The 17,886-nt window shown below is 48.4% G+C and overlaps 1 protein-coding gene across 2 annotated transcripts; it reads right to left on the bottom strand.

Annotated features, from left to right (window-relative positions):
• Nucleotides 1-3,569: 3,569 nt before the first annotated feature.
• Nucleotides 3,570-17,256, bottom strand: Popdc2 (popeye domain containing 2). Of its 2 annotated transcripts, none has more exons than XM_055625076.1 (4): nucleotides 16,696-17,256; nucleotides 12,902-13,010; nucleotides 7,111-7,519; nucleotides 3,570-3,999 (listed from the first exon to the last, which is right to left on the bottom strand). In XM_055625076.1, the coding sequence occupies exons 1-4, from the start codon at nucleotides 17,184-17,186 to the stop codon at nucleotides 3,914-3,916; spliced, it is 1,095 nt and encodes a 364-aa protein (XP_055481051.1). In that variant the 5' UTR covers nucleotides 17,187-17,256; the 3' UTR covers nucleotides 3,570-3,913. The 2 variants fall into 2 exon arrangements, with proteins under 2 accessions (XP_055481051.1, XP_055481050.1); XM_055625075.1 differs by having other exon boundaries at nucleotides 3,963-3,999; nucleotides 6,970-7,519.
• Nucleotides 17,257-17,886: the final 630 nt, after the last annotated feature.

Raw genomic sequence — 17,886 nt, 5'->3', positions numbered from 1 at the left:
GCAGCTACATCGCAGGGGATCTGATTCTAAAGTAAGGATGGCTTGATGGCGGTGCTTACCGTGGAGAAGGGTGGCATACAGTCTGAAGACAAATTGTGATGGTGTGACAAAAAGTCTCCAAGGTTTGGGGCATGAGCACACGAGCAAAGAGTAAGACAGGGTGAGCAAAGGATGAGGCATTATGTTTTAAGTGTCTCTTCCAGAGAGTGGGATGGAAAGAGAAAGGGAAGGAGGGGAAAAGAGTGATAGAGAGAGCTCAATAATAAAGCGTTATAAAGTGAGTGCGATTTGGATACTTCCAACATTCCAAGATCACAAGACACACAGATGCAAAATGTTCTCAAACCACATCCAGAATACATGAAAATATCATAATAAAGCTGAGTTTATTCCAGGAATAAGATAGATTCATTCCAGGAATGCAAGTGGTTTTTTTGTTTGTTTGTTTTTTTGCTTTAAAAAATATCTCTATTTGTAGAATTTACAGTGTTAACAGAATAGAGGAGAAAAGTAATCTCAATCAATGCAGAGTCCTGGTGTGGTGATACACACCTATAACCTCAGCATTTGGCGAGTGGAGGCAGGAGGATCAGGAATTTAAGGACATCTTTGGATACAAAGCAAATTTCAGTCCAGCCTTGGTTACATGAAACCCTCGAAACAAAACAATAACAATAAAAGTGAAGAAAACCATTTGATAAGACCATTTGATAAAGCATTCATTCATGCTTTAAGGAAACAGGAATATAGAGAACATCCATCTGAAAAAGAAAAGCATCATGAGACCCTAGTAACAGCCAGATATACTGGTGCACGGCTGTGATAACAATGCTCAGGAGGCAGATACAGGGAGGTCGATAATTGGAAATACTTTAAGCCCCTGTGTTTGAGGGGCATTTTTTTTTTATGTTGTTTGCAGTACCCATCAGACTACTGAAGAAATGTCAAAAATATTTTTTTTCTCTAGATAAGTATAAAAGGAAGATGCCTTCTGCCATTCACTCTGCCCTTGTACTAAAGGTCCTACTTCACAAAACAGGTACCAGGAAGGAAGAGAGGATAGAAGGAGAAGGAGGGGTCAGGAATGAAGAAATAAAAACTGTAATTACTCACAGATAACACAAATTTATCTTTGGAAAATTTTGCAGAATGTGTAGATGAATGACGATAATTAATACATGTATTTCTCATAATCACTGGGTGGAAGGTGAAGTTACAAAAGTTAGTTGTTTTATGTAAGCAGCAATGGACAATCAGAAAGTAAAAAGTATTTATGGTCACACCAAATTCACCAAATAACTATAAAAATATGCAAGGCTAGGACATGTACTTGGAAAACACAAAAAAATGTGATTGTGAGAAAATGAAGGAGACTTACATGGATAAAATGTTAAACTATGTTCAGAGATTGAAAAAAGTGAATGGTGTGAAGATGACACTCTTTCACACTTGATCTGCTTATGCTTTGAAACTGACGTGCTGGTTGTAAAGCTTATGCAGATGTGTGAAGGGAAATGCCTGTAACAGCCAGACCCAAGGAACACTTAGATTGCCAGATAGCAGCACTTACTGTGACACCGCAGTAGCCCCAGTAAGATGGTGTTACTAATGGATAGACACACAGGGTGGAGAGGGCTGGGACACAGCACAGGGCTAGTACAAGAAACAAACAGAGCAGTAGCCCAGCTCCAGAGAGAGCTACAAATCCAGGGGCGTTTGACTTATGACAAAGGTGAGGATGCTCACGTAAGGGCTAACATAACCATTTCAGTAACTGTTGCCCAGGCAACCGGGTACCCGAATGGTCTCTTGCTTCATGCTGTACTACAAAACCAAGCACAGGCTGTCACTGGCCTCCTCATGAACTGTAAAACAATAAAACAGCTAGAGGGAGAAGATGAAGACCATCTTCAGGGGAGCAGAGGATCCTTTAACGTGACACAGAAGGCACTAACTAACCTCAGGAAAAGGGTGAAGCCACCACTACAGTGAAGGCAAACATCTGTTCATTAAAAGATGCCATTCAGGGGAAAAAGAACATATTTTCTGGAAATGTATAAAGGACATTTTTAAAGTATTTTTTATAAATCAGTAAGAAAAAAAACTGAATCCAGCAAATAGAGAAATTGCTAAGAGACTAGACCAGCCAGGTCATAATAGAAAACACTCACTCAGGTGTGAAGCCTGTGGCCTGGAAAGATGGCTCCATGGTTCAGAGCAGCTGCTACATAGCTACAAAGTGTGGAGTTTGGTTCCAGCAGCCATGTAACCAGTCAGGTGCTCCACCACTTTAACACCAGCATTGAGGAGGAGCGGAAATAGGAGGGTTTGCTAGCTTCCAAGCTAGCCAAGAAAATGGGGAAAGGGGGGAAGCAGAAAAGAAAAAAAAAAGGTATTCAACCTTACTTAGTATCCATCAGGAAAATGGAAATTGTAACTACAATCAAATACTGTTATGCATATCCAAAAGAGGAAGATTAGACAAAAAAAAAATCATGACTGCTTAAGAGGGACTCTCTAACATTGCTGGAAGGAATGCAAGGTAGGACAGTCTCTTAAGAAAACCGTTTGGCAGAATCTGCTGCAGCTGAATGTGCATACACTCAATGCCCGATGCCTTGAGACACCACCCCTAGGTACAGCCTCAAGAAATGCACGCATATGCACACCCAAGCATATGGACAAGGATGTCCGTTGGTTCTGCTCAAATCCAAATGCATATTTAGTCCAAATGGGTATGCTAGAGAGAGTGCGTATTAGGAGTATGCTAGAGAGCCACACGGCAGCAAGAGCCAACCACCGGGGAGGGAGGGAGATTCGCCAGCTGGTTAGTCCTCAGCTGACTGAGTTTTCTTAGTTTCACCCCAGACAGGCTCAGTGGGAGGCCCAGCACCTGCTGAAAGCAATAACCTGTGAGAGAGCCCGGGGCTGGGTGAGCCCCATGTAGCTGCCCCACCATCAAACTAGTCATGAACAAAACAGATAGTCACAGTATTTCAAGCACCGTATTGAGGAGACAGATTACGCAGCATTACGTAACCAATCATACATTGAAATAAAAAAAAAGTAGAATATATTCAGCAAAGTATGTATTGTTTTTGTACAATGTATGATGTACACCTACACCTGTAATCCTAGCATCCAGGAAGAGGGAGCAGGAGGATTGCAGGTTCAAGGCCAGCCTCGGGTGTAGTAGTGAGGCTGTAGTAGTGGGTGTTTCAGTTAAAATAAACAACAGATTAAAAAAAAAAAACAGAGCAGAATATATTCAACTTGTAAGCCACTTTTAAGTGTTTAAGGAAGGAAAACTAACTAGCTAAACTTCTAAAATCCTTTGAAGGACTATCATTTAATGCGAGACTCGTAAACAGGGCACAGTTATTTGCGTTTTAAAATTAAAGACTGAAGGGAAATTTGGGGGTTTAGAATTTTCTATTTCAGCTGAACCTTAACTCTGGAAACAAAAATTAAAAATAAAAGTCACTGGATCCATTCAGACAGTTTAAAGCAACAACACAGGGAGGAGCGTGGAGTGCTTTATTGAGTGTTTGCGGGATGCCATGCCACATCATAGGTGCTTTACCCAATCAGCTCGCGACAACCCTATGACATCACTTCATAGCCACGCTAACAGACCAGGCTCTGAGGCCGCGTAACCTGCCAAGGTCTTGCGACTCCATAAAAGATGGAGTCAGGACCGGTGCCTCTGGACCCCTCCTCCCGGAAGGAAGGTTTAAGAAGGTGAGTTTCTCCAGGACACCCCGGGGGCAGATGTGGTGCTGGCATGGCATGTCCATTTCCCTTCTTGCCCCAGATCTTTCTGGAGGGTGAGAGGAGGGACGTGAGTACAAGTGGCCATCCAGGGAACATGGAAAAGGGCCATCTGGCCACAGAGGCAGCAGCTCTGTGACCCTTAGAGCTCAGGAGTGTGAGTTGGAGCCAAAGGGGCCTGTGCTCTGGACATGACTTGAGAAGAGTTCTGGAGAGGACTTCTAGAAGCTGCAGAGAGAAACAAAAGAAGGGTGTCAGCGTCTGGCTCCAGAGGGTTTGCCAAGTATCGTGGGATCCTTAAGGGGCTTCCATTTCCTCTTGGACCCCAGTTTTAGCTGTGCCCAGTGCCTAGCCATGGCAGTTGTGCCTTTTAATTCTTTCATTCTGGAAGGTGGAGCGGTTACTTCTGAAGTTATTCAGTCCTGTCCTCTCGGGCCACAGGTGTGAGACAGAGCCAGCCTCTGTTGTCACTTCCTGAAGAAAGTGTTCTGCTTCCTACTTAATGCTGTTGTGCTGGCCAGTCTATGCCAGCATGACACAGGCCGAAGTCATCTAAAAGGTGGGAACCACAATTTAAAAAAAAAAAATGCTTCCATAAGATTGGGTTGCAGGCAAGCCTGTTGGGCATTTTCTTAACTAGTGATCAATGAGGGAGGGCCTGGCCCACTATGGGTGGTGCCATCCCTGGGCTGGTTCTATAAGAAGGTAGGTTGAGCAATAAGGTTGAACAAGCCAGTAAGCAGCACCCCACCGTGGCCTCTACGTCAGCTCCTGCCTCCAGGTTCCTGCCCTGTTTGAGTTCTTGTCCTGACTTCCTTTGGTGATGAACAACAATATGGAAGTGTAAGCAAATAAACCCTTTCCTCCCCATGCTGTTTTGGTTGTGGTGTTTCATCACAGCAAAAAAACCCTAACTGAGACGTGAACAAAGAAGCAAAACAGCCTTCGGGCCTACTTCTAAGAGCCTAGCGTCGGCCAGGTGTCTTCCCATAGCTGTCTGCTTGCACTGGCAGCCATCAGCTTCCCTTCTGAAGGAAGAGTGTGAATGAGGTATGGCAGCTCTGTCTCTGGCAGAACGCGTAGAGGGGAGCAGCATGAGGTTGGGAGAGGATTCTGCCAGCTGCCAAGCTGGAAACCAAACCACTTCCACAGGGGCCACTTGTTGCTGAGTTGTTGGAAGTGCTGTCCCCACCAGCCCTTCCCCATAGGGTGGGAAGGCAAAGGGTAGGTTTCAGAGCCGGGAAGGAACAGTCACTCAGTCACGTGGAAGCCGTCTAAACTATGACCAGTTATGACTGTTTTCAGCTCATTCTGAGCGTTCTGTGGTTTGCAAGTAAATCCACGCATTGTTTCCTTCCTCTCGGCTATTTAAATAACAACGGGGTACACACGGGAGGATCTGGAGGTGAGCAGTGGTTCTGGGAAAGATCCCACGATAACTTGGACTCATTCTTAGAAAGGAAAAATGAGCTCAAGGCTGAAAGGTAGAAGGATTTCAGCTTGGGATGAAGAATGAGTTGCTTCTGTGGTGTGAATTACACGCTGTGTGACATCTCACAAGGCATCTCGTGGCTTTACAAAGAGAGTTAGGCTCCCGGAAGAGATGCCTCAGGTTGTTAGCACTAAGGTGATTTCTTATGCTGACATGGAGTATATTCTGTCCAGATTTGCTTCGCTGCAGAGCCGAACACAGTCTCCTTCTTATATAGCTTGCTGCTCGTCCCCTGATGTTTGGAAAACATCCTTAGACCTGGAGCTTTTTAGGCCTTTATTTGAATGTTGCTGCTTTATTTATTTATTTATTTATTTATTTATTTATTTATTTATTTATTTATGTTTTTATCCTCAGAGAAGTGGGTACTGACTTTGAAGGGTTAGGACTTAAAATTAGCAAAAGACACAAGGTTGCTTAAGGAAGAGAAGAGAGGGCAAAGCTGCTAAACATCCAAGCAACAAAATGGAAGAGAGCAGGAGACAGGTGGGGAGGGATAGAGTGAAGAGTGAACAAGAGGGATGCTTAGAGCCACAGACTGAGACCGCAGGACCAAGGTGGAGTCAGGAATGGAAAAAAAAAAAAAAAAAAAACCAGAAAGAAGAGCAGAAGCCAGAGCTCTGTGAACTGAAGAAGTGGAGAGGCAACCTGGGCAAAAGGAAGCACTCACAGTTCACCCTGGTCAGGAAGGAAGGGAATCGGAGCAGGAGGTGTGGAAAGGCAGAGAGGGGGGGCAAGGGCAAAGGAAAGGAAAGTAAGCTATCATGGGCTTTAGAGCCTTGGAATTACTCCACCGGACATGATAGCTTCCATAGCTCTAAAGCCAATGTCTGTCTCCATGGCCTTCATCTCTAGCTTCTTTTTATCGGCTATGTGGCTTGTTTGAAAATATTGCACCCGCTCTTTCACTCGGTGCACCTCAGAGGCCTTCCTCACTGAACTAGGTCTTGACATCTGTGGGTGCTTCCTGAAGAATAATGGGTCCTTTCCGGGCACCCCTGTCACTTAAAATGCCTTCCAGATTGTGGATGGTGGGGTTTTCCTCAGAAAAATCCAAGGCTCTACCACAGTCGGGTAGAGTCCGGTGGAAAATGTCAAAGTATTGTAAGAACAATCAGGAGAACACGAAAGCAACTTCCCAGAACTGCTGAACACAGCCTTCCCGGTACACACTCCTAAGAGGGAACTCCTGTTCTCTCAGGGAGGTCACCTGGGTGCAGGACCTGACCTCTGCCCACACATGTGGGCTGCTGGGGAAATCCAGGCTGTCCTACATCTATCACAGGAAGATTTAATCAAAGCAATGTCCAGGCCTCTGCCTGAGTGACCAGCACCTTCTGCCACTGGGCAGGAGGGAAGCAAGACAGGGCCATTTGCTTCCCAGAGTTCCCTGCCATCCCCAGTCACTCTGATCTTAACAGTCCTTCCTAGCCGAGCCTCAATAGACTTTGCAGAGACAATCGGTAGAACCACGCCCACATTCCCTCCCCTTTGAAATACATGCTACATACAAATCCTCCCTTACCCCCAGCAGTAGTCTTAGCTATTAAGCAAAATCTAGTCCCGCCCACCCCGCGAAAGATTAGCAGCCCATTGGCTGGCTCTAAACGTCAGTCAGCCCATTCTCCATGCAGGCACCTGCTGTGAGCACACGCAGGGTAAGCAGCGTCAGGAGCAGGCATATTCCCTTCCCTCTGCGTACTTACGTAGGCTCCTGAGCCGGTGACTGTGCCCATGTTAGTTCCGCCCTCACCTCATGTACTCCCCATCACTCCTATAATCCATAAACGACTCTGATCCCGAAACCTCCTCAAAATCCTCCAGCACCAGACTGGTGGAGTCCTCACCCAGGGTGCCACTGTCAGGCCTGGGCATCCTGGCCCGGGGCAGAGGCACAGAGACGTTGGTGGTAGCTGGAGGTGGGGAGCAAGGGGGTGTTGGCAGGATGCAAATGGGCCTGGCCTGAGCAGGGGACACAGCCGCCTCAAAGACTTCTTCCTCATCTTTCTCGGACTCTGGTCCTCCATCTGAGGCTGAGGGACCCAGAACATGGTAGAGGCTGGGGAGGCGGATGTCAAAGCGCAGCCCAAACTTGGCAAACAGCTTGTCGTTGAGGTTATAGAGCTTCTCCGAGATGTCGTAGCCCAGCAGGGCCGCGAAGAGGCGGGAGATGTATCGCTCTCTGTTCAGGAGAAGGTGAAGATTTTTCCGGGGCCAGGAAATGTAGCTACATTCCGTCTCAGCCGTCAGCGTAACCTGCGGGGTTAGGAGCAGAGAGGGGAGGGTTTGACGTGCAGAGAAACAGGTCGCCCGTTTTGGTAGCTCTCTGTGGCCTAGTCGGGAGGAAGCCCGGGGACAGCCTTCTCGTGTGCTGTGTGATGTACATGGCTCGTGTCAGGAGCCGCTGTCAGTCCCTTGCTCTCTTGCCCGTCACCTCCTGGAGCATATCCCTTCTCCTTGGTTCTTAAGTGCTTCAGTTCCAAAGCTGATAGCAACAATGGTTGCAAAAGATTCTGAGCAGGATGGGAAGAAAGGATGGGAGGCTTCCTAGGGCACTGAAAGAGATCAAACTGAAGACTGTTCATTTTAAGAACAAAGAAGTAAGACCCAGGCTTGGTGACCTATGACTGTAACCCCAGCTACTTGGGAGGCTGAGGTGGGGAGATGACAAGTTCAAGGTCATCTTGGACACCTCAGTGGAGAAAATCAAGGTCAGGGAAGGAGAGAACTTAGTGATAGAACGGTTGAGCCTTCGCCTAGCATGTGTGTGTGTAAGGCCTTGGTTGAATCTCCAGTACGAGGTGGAGAGGTAAACCATGTGTTGGGGCACAGTGTCGTCAAAAGCGCTGCGGGGGTGGGGGGAGTTTATTGCAAGAAAAGGCTACAGATTAAGTATGGCAAGCTGTATCAGATGAACAAGGCACCGGGGCCCAGGTCCCCAAATCTGCTCTTGACTTGGTTACAAACCCAAAGGCTCTCAATGACCCCAGGGGGAATAAAGGCAGAGAAAGAAAAATCCAGGAGCGGAATGGAACAGGTCCCCTCCTTTAGTTAGTTTCTTAAGGGATTTCTGCACATTCCCTGTGCCCAGGATACAAACTAGATCATCCCAACAGGAGAAATAAGCAGCAGCATGTGATTGGCATACGGTAGGGCTCCATGACCCTTGTTAGAATGATGAGCTGGGCATGGTGGCTCATGCCTTATAAGCCCAGCACTCAGAAGGCGGAGGCAGCGGGCCAGGAACTGGAAGCCACACCTGGGCTGCAGAATGAGTTCTAGGATAGCCTGAGCTACAGAGTAGGACCCTGTCTCAAAACTAAAACCAAAGATGAGCAGCAAAGCTAAGATTAAAATGGACTCCTTCCAAGGGTAGTATAGAAAGGGGGAATAAACTTAAGACGGTTTTGAATGATCTGGTTGACAACACCCTTTGGCTGATAGGGTTACAGTGCATTTGTAAGTGGAGAAGGTGGAAGAGGTGAAAATGGCCATCAGGACTAGTCTTTACTGAGCCATGACTCCTGCCAGGCACTGATTTGGGTGCTTTTTTTCTCTCTCTCTCTTTTCTTTTTTTAACTGATTATGAAGTATGGTGCTGGCTTTCCAAGCATTCTCAATTAGAGACTATACAACCCCTTAAATGCTTTCCTTTCAGGGCCAGAAATATAGCTGAGGGGCTTACAGCACTTGCTGTTCTTGCAGATGGACCTGAGTTTGTTTCCCAGCACCCACTCACAACTGCAGTTGTTTAGTTTTGTCGTTGTTGTTTTCGAGACAGGGTTTCTCTCTGTAGAACTGGCTGTTCTGGTACTTGCTCTGTAGAGCAGGCTGGCCTTGACTTCACATAGGCTCCAGTGCCACCACCAACACCTGGCTTGAAAGTTTAAAATAATAATAATTTTTTTTTTCTCAAGACAGGTTTTCTCTGCGTAGCCTTGGCTGTCTCGGGCGACTTTGTAGGACCAGACTAGCCTCAAACTCACAGATCTGCCTCCCCGAGTGCTGTGACTATAGACATGTGCCAACATGCCCGGCTAAAAATAAATCTTTTAAACAGACACACCTTAAAAAAATATCTCGCCTTGACCATTTTACCTCCCATCACCCGCTCCCCTCTTCCTCAGTATCCTCCCCCACTTCCTGCTCCTCGACGTTTCCTACTTCATCTAAACGGGCCCTGAATTAGTCACCTAGGCCAGAAATTGCTGATTTCTGTTGTACCCCTTTCCCAGCTGTGTAACATCCGTTAATTACTGTTTTTGGGCACGTTGAGAGAATTCTGAGGAGAACGCACTCACAGTCTGCCCATCGCCTATGCCTGATGGCATGGCTGTCATGCTCTGTCGTGGCCTGTGCCTCAATGTCCTTACCAGCAAGTCCCAGCAAAGAAACTAGTGTCAGGCAGAGAGCAGATGAGCCTGACCTGCAGGCAATCAATGTCCTCAAGGCCAGGCACAGGGACCGTGGGTGTTCCCCTGTGCAGGCTGCTCTTAGACACCCTGTCTTCCTGGGGGTTCTCAGGATGCCAACACTCCTCGAGTAACCTCTTGACCTCTTTTTGGGTTCATTTTCTCTTTTTTCTTCCTCTCCCCAACTTCTTAGCAGAGGAGGCTGGGTTCTTGAATCACTTGTCTGTCCATGTGTTCCCTAGGCAACGCTATCCCATCCAGTGGATTTTAGTGTTAGCTGCATAAAACCCATTCTGAAAGTTATCTCTCACTCCTAGATTCCAGACTTGATTATCCAACTGCCTTTGCAACAGCCCCCTTGCTGTCCAATGTGAACCAAGCTGAGCACAACCTAAGATGCATGTCTAACACCCATTGGCAGCAACAACTAGAAGCCTCCTCATCCTTCCAGGGACTCGGGTCAGAAGCCTCCTTCTTCATTAAGTAAGACTCGCTTGTTAGAAACCTTCTGAGCTCCATCTGGAAAATACATGCTCTGCTCTGGTCCTTATGTAATCTGGCTCCTGTGACAATTCTGCCGCTTCCCCTTCTGCTAGCTGCTCCCCTTTCTGTACCTGAACCTTGCAGCCCTAACTCAGGACTTTAGCACTTGCTCTGTCCTCTATCTTACAGATGTCCAGAGTAGACACTGTCACCTCTCAAAGCCTTTGCTCAGCTATCACCCGTTTAACAGGGACACCTGTGGACAGTGCATTTACACTGCAAGCTTACACCGAGTTCTCTGCTCCTCTTTTAATTCGCAGTTATGATTTTTCTATTCATTATATCTGAAGTGAATAACACAAGGGAAGACTAACAGTTTTGTAGGTTGCCAAACAACCTAGTGCCATTTTCTTGAGTCTGTTATAAAGTCCTTCCCTAGAGTCTAGAGAGATGGCTCAGCGGTGAAGAGCTCGTCCAGCTCTTCCAGAGGACCAGAGTTTGGCTTCTTGTGCCCACGTCAGGCCACTCACAACATCCTGTAACTGCATCTGAAGCCTCTGTACCTATGTATGCCTTACCCTATCCCCTATGCACTTAAGAACCCTTCTCTGAAGGTGCTCTCGAAATGTACTTTGTGTGTATGTGTGTGTTAGGGGTGTGTCTGAGTGCGTACATGTGTGTGTGTGTGCGTGTGTGTGCTGGGTTGTGCATGTACACGTGGAGGCAGAGGTCAACTCCAGTTACCTTCCTCTATTGCTTTACACCTTAATTTTTGAGACTGAACCTAGTACTTGACTGGCTATCCAGCAAGGCCCACAGATCTGCCCGTCTCTCCTCCCCCAGTGCTGGGAGTTACAGGAATATGTCACCGGGTCCAGCTTTCTTTCTGTGGGTGCTGGGGATCTTAATTCAGGTTCTCATGCTTGAACAGCAAGCATTCACCTACCGAACCATGCCCCTAGCCCCCAGAAACCCACTTTTTGGTTGGTTCCCACGTGCATACAGGACTGCCAGTAATAAAGTTTTGAGAAAGTGCCACGCCTTTTCTCTATGAGAACATGATGTAAATAGGAGATGAGGACAGGAAAACAGGATGCCCACTGCAGCCTAACGATGAATTCTGTGGGGTGCACCCGTGCTCTGCCCTTGATGAGGAATGAGAGTGTCACACTGCCAGCAGCTCTGGTGTCACTGAGTGGCTGGGGTGCTGAGATTTGAGTTAAATGAGTCGTGAGTTAGGATTTAGGTGACCACTAGGACTGTGCTCACAATCAACAAAACTACATGAAGGGCAAGGTCAAGACGAACTATAACTCAACAACATTTGATATCTGCAAAGAGGAAACGGGACTTTACACAGGCAACAGCCAGGGTGTGGCCTCACTGCTTCTAAATGAGGCACACAGGCAAGATATAAAAGGTGAATATGAGCATGCTTACATTCCAAACAGGGAGGCCATCTGGGGTAACAGCCCTTCTTTTGGAGCATGGCCCACCTGCTCCTCCCTGTCCGTGCCATAGCCTGGCCTGTCTGGCTCCAGCCACTCAGCTCTTGGTCATTCTCCTGGCCTAGGGGAGTTCCCAGAGAATGCCTCTGGGCAGAGCAGAGAGGGAGGGCATGAGACAAAGGTTCTGTGATTGGAGGGGGTCAGTGGCTGGTGGCCCTGGCCGTGGCAGCAAGACACTCTCTCTGACAGTATCACTGCGAAGCTAGGACTAGGACGGAAGCAGGCCCAGACAGTGGCACTGCCTGGCGTGTGTCTGTTCCGGGGTTAGTGCATATACTGGCTAGAGGACTCTCTGGTAGGCATCACAGAAGACACATAGACCCCAGGACCAGCTAACTGTCTGGCAGAGGGGTGAACAGACCACTCTTCTGACAACCACTCTCTGGCTGAGCACATGATACTCTGGGGCCTCAGATGCTCTGTCTGTTAATCAGAATAACAGTAATGTCCAATCTAGCAAGCTGTGTGACTCGGCAAGGCAATGAAAATGCAATGCACGCCACATGCTAGCCCTTGGCAACCCAGAACCACAAGTGTGAAGGACTGCCGAGAGAACAGCGGGGGGTGTTGAACACGAGTGGCCAGGGTCCCCCCATGCCCCCCCCCAGTGGCTGTGTGTGACCCATAGAGTCTTCTGAGATACTAACTGCTCGTGGGTAACCAGTTCAGGAAAAACTGTGTTCTTGGGACTGTCTTTTGGAGTGTATGTACTGATAGAGACGGAGACAGAGATGGTCATTAGAATAGAGAGCAATGTGCACACAGGCAGTATAAGCAAAAGGAAGAGCTTACGCAGGCAGGGGGCTGCAGCAAACTGTGGGGCACGGAGGCCAGAAGGTCAACCTGGGCAGCCCTCATAGAAGGTTTCTGGGGAACATGGTGGTTTGTTTAGAACAGAAAAATGCATTTCAGGTACAGGGGCAAAAGCAAGGTCAAGGCACGGAGGTACCGGTACTCTAAGTAGAATGAGCTTTTTTATCCTGTAGACATGAGTCTTTTGGAGGAGCTGCGGGCACCCAAGTGACATGACTGCCTGTCAGTGGCCAGTACCAGCCTTCCCTGGTCCCCAGACCCAGCAGCCCAGGAGCTCTTCTCGAAGAGAAGGCAGAGGTGAAGATCCCACCCACTCTTGGCATCACATTTGGTGGCGGTCAAAGGGCAGATGGGAGAGAGGGTGGCAATGTTGCCGGCTTACAGAGACAGGTTAATGATGCTGCCACGGGGCTCCTTATTACCTGGAAGGTCCCCTCCTCGGAAGGCTGCAGTGATTCCCATTCAGGAGAGTCCATGAACTGGTATGGAAAGATGTAGTGTAGAAACTGCCCGTCCTGGCTCACTCGAACCCTGACAGAAGGAGAAAAGAGACTGAATGGGAAAGGAGAATGGCTGCTCCTGCACCCTCTGTTAAAGTCACTTATTGCTGATTAGCTCAAATCCTTCAGCAGAAATACCCAGCTAAAGTGTGGAGAGCTGAAGCAGATACAGCCCAATTAAACGTGGAGACTAAGCGCTCCTGGTCCTCCTCCTTTTCACCATACATGGTTTTCTCTTGCACACTGCAGGAACAGAGTCCTGGGGAGGAAAGGGGGTTGTTAAGAGCACTTAGGTGTCTAGCATAGTGACTTAAGTGTATGATTCTAGCGTAGTGGATCATGTATGTATGAGCTCATGGGTGGCCACTTAACATTTAGGAGGCTGTGGCAGGAGGATTTCCATGAGTGTGAAGCCAACCTCACCTATGTAAGTGTCAAGGCAGGTAGGACTAAAGTGAGACCCTGTATCACCACTGCCAACACACACACACACACACACACACACACACACACACACACACACCAAAAAGAGGAGGAGAAAAGAGAGGGATGGAAAGAAAAAAAAAGGGAGTTAAAAAAAAAACAAACTCTCCAAAACTGTCTTAGGCATAGGCCATATCCCAAAGCAATAAGAAAAACATCTCTGCAGGTGAGATCTGGACGTTACCTAGTTTAAAAATCTCTCTGGGAATTCCACTATGTATCCAGGATGCAAAGCACTGTGCTGGGACTCTGCTGTCCACTAACTACATGTGGCTCTTTCAGTTAAGATTTACATTCATAAGTTAAAGACAGTTAACAGTCCAGTTACTGTGACTACATTAACCACAGACCAAGCTCCTGTGGTCCGTGGCTGCCATATTGCATGGCATGGATGTAGACTGTCTCCGTTGCCATGGAAGGTGTCGCTCTGCCTTTCCCCTTCCATGCAGGCTACGTGAGGAGCAGTGCTCGGAATAGCACATGTTCGCAAGAGAAAGGAGACAGCATGTGAGAAAGGCAAATGGCTGCTTCAGGTGTGCCTGCCCATTAAGCCATTATGGTAATTCAGGGTAGACTGGGATTTTTTTTTTTTTTTTTTTTGGTTTTTGGTTTTAGTACTCTTAAACATATCTGAAGAGAGTAGGGAAAAATAGGAGCAAGGAGGAAGGGAAGGAAAGAAGAAAGAGAGGATAAATGGACAAAAAAGAACAAAGATGTGTTTGTGTGTGTGTGTGTGTGTGTGTGTGTGTGTGTGTGTGTGAAGAGATTAAAACCTCAGGAAAAAGCATCACTAGGAAAAGACGTCAGGAGAGAAGGAAGCCCATGACCTGTGTCATATCTCTTCCTCAGGTAAGGAAGTTGCTTCCCAAAGCATGCCACCTAGACGTGACACTGTCTGTCTAATGTCTAACCAGGCCCAAGGCACGCCAAAGTGGTTTTTAGTGGGTGTGCTATATTCTTTATCGTTGGTGTCCTCCTTGATCACATCAGTGGCAGGTCATTTCCCTGTACTGTAATAGCTTAGGCAGTGACCTGTTCAGGAGGGCTGGACATGAAGGAGTTGGTACAGTGTGTCCTCTGTGAAACTAAAAGAGTAAGCATAGTTCATCAGGGTGACGGGCTTTGAGAAGGTCACTTTGCTGTCCGAGTATCGAAAGGGATGGCTGCCCTTGTCAAAATCAAACAAGAAGAGCTTCTGGGATTTGAGCAAAGGGCCCCAAGGGACACTCCACACAGGATAGGGAGGTCTTCACAAGGGCCTGCACTTCCTGGAACAGAAAGGGTCTCTTCTCTACCTAGAGGTGTTCAGCCTCTCGCCACCGCCAGTCGTCGGTGAGTCGTCGGCGAGAAGCCTTCTCCTTCTTGTCCACTCAGCAAAGCTGAGACAGCATAACAGTGGAAGACAACAGTGAAAAAGAACAGCAACAAACCCCTTACTCCAAACCTTGAAAATGAGGGGGGGGGGACACGGAAGTGGCCTGATTTCTAACTGTTGATGCTTAGTACACTAGGGAAAGCTACGGAGAAAGGCAAGCCTTATTCTCCCCTTCCCAGGGACACAGTCTTATACGAGCTCACAGTAAATTTGTCGTGTGCAAGGCAGCAGAACCATGTGGTAACTGTGTGTTTCTGCTAAATGAACACCGTCCAGAGGAGAGGCCATTCTTGGCTAGCCCCGGTCCCCTCCCCAGAACAGGAGAGCCGGGAGGGGCAAATAGCATGGGCCTCACCAATGAGCATGTCCCGTGCATTCACCGTTTGTCTTAGGAGCATGGAAGTGGGTAGTGAACACCGAGGCGCTGGTCAGTGCCGAGCTGCCTACAGCACGTTGCATGTGTTTACCCTGTCACTGCACTCACAAAAGCGTCTCCCTCTAACAAGTCTCCCATCATAACTCAGTCAGCCCACGTCTTCCAAATCCCTGGGCATGAAATCAAAGCCCACACAATGATGTGGAGACTATACATGAAGACATCCATACACATTAGGACGGTTGAGAGTGCCTGTCCCACCATCGTCAGAAGCCTCTTTCACCACTGTGTAGTCGCCATCTTAGTTTGTTTCTTCCTCCCTCCCTCCCTCCATCTCTCCTTCCTTCCCTTTATCCCTTTCCCCTTCTTCCCTTCCCCTTCCTCTTTTTATTCTTCCCTCTCCTTTCCTCTTTCCCCTCCTCCTCATTTTTCCCTTTCCTGTGGCTAGAACGTAATGATTACCGTCTTTTTTGAGCCCCATGCCTGGTCTCCAGCAAGGATGGATGGGATTGTCTATGGCCAGGTGCCATGAGGCCACATTTCAAAGGGTGCACAAATGCCAACAAAGCGGGGCACCCAGAGCCCCATGGAGGTCCCTCATTGAACATCAATGGCCACTGTTGCCATGGAGGCTACGTGGACACTGAAGCCAGCCAAGGGCCGACCATCATTCTTCCTCTGAGAAACATGTCTCCTCTAAATACCCAAGGGAGACATCTGTGGGCATCCCTGCTTGCCTGCCACCATGGCTCCCTCAGACTACAGCACAGTCTCTCAAGGGAACAATGGCACCTGGAATAAAGACAGGGCTATTTCCTCTCTGTAGCTGTGAGTACACGGCCTGTACTCCACATCTCAGATACAACAGGGTGCTTCCTTGATGCTCTGGCAGGGAACAGGGGTTGCTGGAAACCTCCTGGATTTCTGTTTGCTTGTTTTTTAGTTTCCTGCACGTAGTTGGTGCTTAGCAAGTGTTCAATGCTTACGGAAGGAACACGTTGATCTTTTTGGAATGGTCAGTTTTCTAAGGCTCACAGAGAAGTTACTGCACTATAGGCATCATGCACTGGTCTCTCTCTCTCTCTCTCTCTCTCTCTCTCTGTGTGTGTGTGTGTGTGTGTGTGTGTGTGTGTGTGTGTGGCCGTTTTGGGTCTGGCCTCACCAGACCTTGTAGTGGCAAATGCACACAGTCACCTTTGATAGCATGGAAGTTGCTCCATGATCTAGTTTCCTATTAAAGTGTCAAGAAAGAGGAAGCAAAGTCACTCCTAGGGGAGTGTATATATATACAGATATGTATATATATATACTTACACACACACACATACACACACACACACACACACACATATATATGTGGGTTTGTTCAACTTGCCACTTCCTTTCCTCGATGAAAGGGGACACGAAATGGAAAGGGCCGCCGGGAAATGGGAAGTGTGGGCTGGCGGGAATTCCAGGCATTAGCCATACAGAAGAGCTTACCGGCCAGAGAGGAGCAGGGACAGGCGGTTAATGGGTGTCTCGCCCTCCACGGCGTAGGTCTGCTCTGCGGCCAGCGTGAAGACCTGCTCGTGGCAGCAGTGGACGATCTTCTTGTAGGCCTGCGGGGGCACCCGCAGGGGCAGGCACAGTGTCTTGTAGAGGAGGCTGAACTCCTCGGGGCAGGTGTCCGCCCTCAGGCGGTACAGCAGGTGTGCCAGCTGGAGCAGGCACGCCACTGTCAGGAGGACATTCCAGAGGACGATGTCCAGCCCACAGGCGTCAAACCAGCCCCACAGCACACAGCAGAGGAAGCCTGGGCCCAGGATGCCGAAAAGATAGAAGCATCCGTACAGTCCGCTGCCTGCCATAAAGCCCATGAGCAGGAAGCAGTTGGCCAGGTGGTAGACGGCACCCTCCGAAGCCTGCTTCCAACCACTGCACACTGGCCTGTGCCAGAGGAGCTCGCCCACCGTGCTGCTGTTGGCACTCATTGCTGAGGCTCTCCAGGCCTTTCCGGGCTCTGATACGGTCCCCGCAAAGAAAAATGGAAAGGAAATCAATTAATCTGTCCTCCCCACCAACTCTACCTTTGCTGGCACGGATGCTTCTGGTGGCTCTGAGAAAGAATGGCAGAACATGGTACTCTTTGTGGAAGCTTGAAAACCTAAGTTTGTTTGTTTGTTTTTCTTTTTTCCTGTCTCTCAGCAAAGCTCTCGTCCTCCCTGTAGCACTCTGGTAAATGTCGCTGGCTCTGGTTTTCTCAGGATAGTCTTCGTGTTTAGTTCTTAGCGAAAAAACAGACACACTGTCTTGAGAGAAAGTAGGACTGAGACGCCAGAGACTTCAGCAACACGGGACGAAGCAGCCACATCCTGCTCTCTGACGTTCCCGGGCAGAATGAGGGGTGGAGAGCCAGCAGGACGGCCACACTTGTGTTCCATTTGGAATGCACGCTCTCTTGGCACCGGAAGAAAGGGTGACCCCGGAGGGATACCATGTTTGGAATTGGAATCCAAGAGGTACTGGCAGTGAGAGAAAACAGGCCAGGCAAATAGGCAGGCTGGCACGGCCCTCAGCATACCTCGGGAGGACAAGATAAGAGCCCAGGCCAACAGAGGAGCGGGGGATGGGGGCAGGGGGTGTCCAAGGAAAAGCAAGCAGAGCATTTAGCTCCATAGAGTAGTCGGAGGA

This window comes from Psammomys obesus, unplaced genomic scaffold (genome assembly GCF_907164565.1).
Source record: "Psammomys obesus unplaced genomic scaffold, mPsaObe1.curated_primary_1811, whole genome shotgun sequence".
Taxonomy (NCBI): domain Eukaryota; kingdom Metazoa; phylum Chordata; class Mammalia; order Rodentia; family Muridae; genus Psammomys; species Psammomys obesus.
This window is presented reverse-complemented; position numbering and strand designations above follow the sequence as displayed.

What these genes read in the sequence shown, in the direction of transcription:
- Popdc2 (XM_055625075.1), bottom strand. Translation starts at nt 17,186, where the DNA reads ATGAGTGCCAACAGCAGCACGGTGGGCGAGCTCCTCTGGCACAGGCCA. An exon ending in TCCCTGCTCCTCTCTGGCCG is followed by an intron (nt 13,011 to 16,695) that starts GTAAGCTCTTCT and finishes TCCTTCTGTCAG; the next exon opens with GGTTCGAGTGAGCCAGGACG. An exon ending in CCGAGGAGGGGACCTTCCAG is followed by an intron (nt 7,520 to 12,901) that starts GTAATAAGGAGC and finishes CTAACCCCGCAG; the next exon opens with GTTACGCTGACGGCTGAGAC.